The 6,198-nt window shown below is 38.3% G+C and overlaps 1 protein-coding gene across 1 annotated transcript; it reads left to right on the forward strand.

The window, feature by feature from the left end:
- Nucleotides 1-521: 521 nt before the first annotated feature.
- galr1a (galanin receptor 1a) lies at nucleotides 522-3,502 on the forward strand (the record flags this gene model as incomplete). The annotated part of the gene is made up of 3 exons (XM_083523803.1): nucleotides 522-1,184; nucleotides 2,974-3,039; nucleotides 3,185-3,502. 3 exons carry the CDS (start codon nucleotides 522-524, stop codon nucleotides 3,500-3,502), a joined length of 1,047 nt encoding a protein of 348 aa, XP_083379929.1.
- Nucleotides 3,503-6,198: the final 2,696 nt, after the last annotated feature.

Below are 6,198 nucleotides of genomic sequence, written 5' to 3' on the forward strand. Positions count from 1 at the left end.
TGATCTGATCTGACCTGACCTGACCTGAGCCAGGAACTGAGTCTGGTTCAGATGAAATGAAGTGCATATGGTTGGTTATACTGTACGTAGTGTTCCAGAGATTCAGATACACCAGGTATGTACCATTTCAAAGTTAATGAGCTGTGAAAGTCTGGAACTGGATCAAAATTGAGATCTAGATTATAAACCTTTTTGAAAATGTTTGTAAATTGTGGAAATGATGTTGCTGTTTTGTTACTGCTCATGCTCAGTAGATGCTCTGCACCTCGGAGACTATGAGATGTCGTGATGATCCGCATGCTGTTCTCTTGGTTGCGTCCATATAATGCCATTTGAGCGCGCAGTTAAAAGCGCGCGCACCCGGAGCGCGCACAGAACTCAGGATGTGTAAAGTAAATTTCGAGCTCCTGCGAGACGCGTGAATGCACGTGAATTGCTGCGTGATTGCGCGCGCTTTAGAGCTACAGACCTGATCAGAACATAGACAATTGGGGATTTTTTTTTACGCATGCAGGACAATCATGAACATCTACAATAAAAGTGTTGGAGGTGTTGTGTCTGAGAGCCGTGCAGACTCGGAGACACCGGCTAAGTTACTGCTGGGTATTGGGACTGATAACCTGGTGACGTTGCTGGTGTTCGGGCTGATTTTCGCGCTCGGCGTGGTGGGAAACGCGCTCGTGATCGCGGTCCTGGTGCGGCGCAGAGTAGGTCAGCGGCGCAGCACCACCAACATCTTCATCTTGAACCTGGCCGTGGCTGACCTGTCCTACCTGCTCTTCTGCGTGCCTTTCCAGTCCACTGTGTACATGCTCCCCATGTGGGTGCTCGGCGCGTTCATCTGCAAGTTCGTGCACTACTTCTTCACCGTGTCCATGCTGGTGAGCGTGTTCACGCTGTCCGCGATGTCCGTGGACCGCTACGTGGCCATCGTGCACAGCCGGAAATCATCGTCCATCCGTGTGGCGAGGCACGCGCTGCTCGGCGTGTTGGGCATCTGGGCGCTCTCGCTGGCCATGTCCCTGCCGGTCGCGTACCACCAGCGCATCGTGGAGACCGAGGACAACAGCACGTTCTGCTGGGAAGTCTGGGCTGATCCCAGAAAGAGGAAAATCTACGTGGTGTGCACGTTTGTCTTCGGCTACCTGCTGCCCCTGATCCTTATTTCTTTCTGCTACGCAAAGGTAATTATTTCAATCGACCTGGAAAAGTTATAGAGAAAATTATTATTATTTGATAAGAAGGTGTTCTTAATAAATTGGCCGCTGTACCTGTGGTACTTTTAATTACATTTATTTATTATTTCCTACAATGAAGAGCTCATTCAATGCATACCACCTGAGTGACCAGGAAAGGTCTAGTTTAGACTTTCTCTCTCTCTCTCTCTGTGTGTGTGTGTGTGTGTGTGTGTGTGTGTGTGTGTGTGTGTGTGTGTGTGTGTGTGTGCTCTTTTCTATTCTGTTTTTTTCTAATCATACATTTCCTTTGGAATCATGTGGTTGTGAGTGATATGTAATCACATTTAAAAAATTTGATAAAAATGTAACTTTAAAAAATGAACAATGAGAGTTTCCAATTATATAATAAGAATAAAAATAAATACAGTACAGACCAAAAGTTTGGACACACCTGCTCATTCAAAGAGTTTTCTTTATTTTCATGACTATGAAAATTGTAGATTCACTCTGAAGGCATCAAAACTATGAATGAACACATGTGGAATTATATATTTAATTATATACTTAACAAAAAAGTGTGAAACAATTGAAAATATGTCATATTGTAGGTTCTTCAAAGTAGCCACCTTTTGCTTATAGATTACTGCTTTGCACACTCTTGGCATTCTCTTGATGACTACTTTGAAGAACCTACAATATGACATATTTTCAGTTCACTTTTTGTTATGTATATAATTCCACATATAATTCCACATGTGTTCATTCATAGTTTTGATGCCTTCAGTGTGACGCTACAATTTTCATAGTCATGAAAATAAAGAAAACTCTTTGAATGAGAAGGTGTGTCCAAACTTTTGGTCTGTACAGTATACATATATATATATATACAGTACAGACCAAAGGTTTGGACACACAAGGTGATAAACAAATAAATCAATCGATTTATATTACACTATTTAGACAAAAGTATTGGGACACCTGACAAATGTGGTTCTTCTCCAAACTGTGACCCCAAAGCCGGAGGCATACATTTGTATATGATGTCAGTGGATAAATTTTGCATTCACTTTTACTTGAAAACCTAAACCTGTTCCAGCATGATGATGCCCCTGTGCACAAAGCCAGCTTCATTAATGTTCTACATAGTTTGGAGAGGAAGATCCTGTAGAGGAGCCTGCTATAGAGCTCTGATCTCTGACTGCACCCAAGGCCTCCACGCCTCACCTACTTTGTGTCTGATAAACACAAATGTCCACAAGCATTCTCCAAAATCTAGTGGAACATCTTCTTAGAAGAGTGGAGGGACTTATAAGAACAAATTGGGACTAAATGTGGAATGCGATGCTCAAAAAGCACACACTGACCATGTGTCTGCAAACTTTATGTATGTGAATAATATGTAATAATAGTAATAATGGTAGTAAAGTGAATACCTAAATTAAAAATAAAAAAAATACACTTACTTGTAAAGAATAAAAATTCAAAAATAAATGAATCATAGAAAAAAATGTGGAAAAACAATAGCAGATCCAAAAGCACAGAACACATCCACATCTCACATGGTGTCTGAAACCTTCATGTGTTCATGATGTGATTTTCTATAAAGGCTTGCACTCAAGCCTGTTACTTTTATAACTGTATTTGCTGCAATCAACATGCCGCTGTTTAATTATACGGCAGATTTCTGGTCTGTAATACAGCATTTTAGATCTCTAGCTTAGCAAATAAAAACAGTGCAGAATTGTGCAGTCTGGGATATTTTTCTAAAAAAAATATTTAATTTATACACATGCAGGTACTGAACCATTTACACAAAAATCTGCGAAACATATCGAAGAAATCTGAGGCTTCAAAAAAGAAGGTAAGTACAATGTGTGCAGCACATTTTTATATTAATAAAAATAACAATAAATAAAAGAAAACCATTTAGAAAATCACAATATATCTTCTATGTTAAATGCAGGCTCTGACTTTCTTTTCACTTGTCTGTGGTTGCATATCATCAGACTGCACAGACTGTTCTGGTGGTGGTAGTGGTCTTCTGCTTGTCCTGGCTGCCCCATCACGTAGTGCACCTCTGGGTGGAGTTTGGTTCGTTCCCCCTGAACCAGGCTTCCTTCCTTTTTCGTGTTGTGGCTCACTGTCTGGCCTACAGCAACTCCTCGGTCAACCCCATCATCTATGCGTTTCTCTCTGAGAACTTCAGGCAAGCCTATAAGCAGGTGTTCCAGTGCCAGGTGGCCAGCGAATGTCCAACACAGGATGCCCGAGAAACGAGGAACAAAATGGAGAAGGTTCCTCCTACTAACTGCACTACAGTTTAACTTGGCACACCCTCTGACTTGACTTTGTTTTGCTCAGTTTAGTGCTGGAGAGCTTCAGGGACAAGTAGCAGGTCTAGCGGACAAACTGTAGTCGTTATTTTTTTGTCCTGTGATCGAGCATGGATCAAATTCAAGCAGGGAGAAAATTATATTCAATAATTTACGAGTGCTGTGAATTCCATTCTGTCTCTCAGTCTGAACTTATCGATGCCTTTAGAGAGTCGGACATTTCAGCTTGCTTATTGTGTAATTAGTCTGTGTAGAGAACTTTCAATAGCATTAATCAAATGTCACCACATTTGCTTCACCCATCATCTGATCCAAAGAGGAAGAACTCATAATCAAAACTCTGAACAGATAAATGTGGCTTTGCTGTTAGAAGTCTGGAAATACAAAAAAAATAGAAATAAATGTAAATATTTTGACTCTTTTTCAAATAAGTGGTTTATGATAGTAAAATCCTGCATTCTTTTTTACTGACTTGAATAAATGTAAAATGCTTTCATAAAATGTATGTTACAGTAATTCGATGAATGTTACATACCAAAAGGAGGGGAAAAAGAAAAACGCAGACAAGGACAACCTTACGACCTTGGATGATTCAATATAATTCGTATGCATTCACAGACACAGTGACGCGCATGCAGACTTGTTTTGGGCTGGTTTATACAATCTCTGCTTCCACAAAACCAGGTTAGTGTTTCTCTCTTATGCACTGTTCAAGGATTTTATTCCTCACTTTCTGCCTAAGTGAATTATTTCACTGACACATTTTGAGTAATTACATACAGTAACAATATGGCTGTGGATTACGCGCTAACTGTTCAGGTTCGTTTGGTGATTTTGATTAGCTTGTCCATAAAAATGCTTGTCATGTAGTCAGATTTCCAGAGAATATAAAACACATCATATTGTGAATTTTCGAAACATTTCAGTTGCTTTTAATCCTTTCATCCCTCTGTGTGTTGTGTGTGTTGTGATCCAGATGTGCCCAATCTCATACCACTGTCTGATCTCTCTCCATCTGAACTCACTTCATGTTCTCACATTTTTGAAGGTAATAAATGATTTAATTCATTTGTGCCAAAATGTTAATTAATTATAACATTACTAAACCGACCTTTAAATACTGATTCTAAATGTATATCCATTGCACAAAAGGATCTTTGTAGTGGCAAATGAGGTTCTTTAGAAAGAAAGGTTCTTCACTCTAAATAATGTCCAATCCTGATCATATATATATATAAATAATTACATATAGCATTCATATAAAAGCAGTATAATAAATTGGAATTAATATGTTAGAACAAAAAATAATAAAATGGTTCTGTTACTGAAAGGTTCTTTTGGGTACCAAAAATGGTTAATCTTTGGCATTGCAGTAAAACCCCTTTTTTGGTTCTTCCCGGCAGCTTGTGTAGCAGTGACAAACTTGTTTATTCATTTATAGCTCTGTGTCTGCTGCCAAGTTATTGTTCTACAGGAACATCAGTAAATACAATTGAGGCAATTAAAAAATTCAATTAAAAACAAACAAATAACAATCATAATAATAACAATAAAATGTGTGTGCGTGCGGGTGTGTGTGTATGTGTATGTGTGAGTGTGTGTGCATGTGTGTGAGTATTCTGCATTTATTTTATTATTTGTGTTTGTGTAGGTATTATTTGAAATGATTGTAATATCGCATGTTCATTAAAGAAAACAAATTAATGTACAATGTTAATAGATTTTATTTCTTTATGTGAGTGATGGCAGGGGGAAAGTATTGATAAAAACATAACCTGTATATCATGTATTCTTCATTTTGATGTCCTGTACAAAGTCAATAACAGATTTGTAAAAATTTTTATAAAATAAATAAAATAAAAATAAAAATAAATCCCACATGCATTCTAAAAGCATGCTGAGATGATTGTGAATGCATTATAATAGCTCTCTCTGAAGCACATTTCATAGTGTGTGTGTGTGTGTGTGTGTGTGTGTGTGTGTGTGTGTGTGTGTGTGTGTGTGTGTGTGTGTGTGTGTGTGTGTGTGTGAAATGTCAGTAAGAGGTGCACAAGCTTAATCTTTTCTCCTTTAAGTATGATGGCTAATCATGTGTTTTAAGGTTTGATCAATAAATAGTAATACAAAGTGTGTGTGTGTGTGTGTGTGTGTGTGTGTGTGTGTGTGTGTGTGTGTGTGTGTGTGTGTGCGTGCGTGCGTGTGTGTGTGTGTGTGTGTGTGTGTGAGTTTCAGAGTCCAAAATATTTATTTTAAATATCAATATATAGTACAATTGCATTTCTTCATAACCATTCTCATAAACAGATAATCTGAGAGCCAGAGAGAAAAGTGAATTAGGTGCTATTGTGGTATATTTCACCAGAGGGCACTGAGTGACTTGGAGTCGTCTTGTTTAGCATATTGTTAATAGAACAACATTCATGCATAAACAGTTGGCTTATTTTCTAATAAACCAAGCACAAGTACAGCAGTCAAAAACAGATGAGAAAATCAAATTCATGTTTTTTCCTGGATGAATCTAGCTAATCACTTTAATATTTTACTAGCCCTAGTGCTAATGAAATGCATTCATCTCTTCAGCTTAGGGCAACCTTCAGGCCCGACTATAGACCTATTCGCACTTTTGACCTTTTACCTTTTCTGGTGGAAAACTGTGAGTTTTTCAGGTCTTATTATTGTACTAGTAA

Source organism: Silurus aristotelis (assembly GCF_946808225.1).
Source record: "Silurus aristotelis genome assembly, chromosome: 21".
In the NCBI taxonomy this organism is placed as follows: Eukaryota; Metazoa; Chordata; class Actinopteri; order Siluriformes; family Siluridae; genus Silurus; species Silurus aristotelis.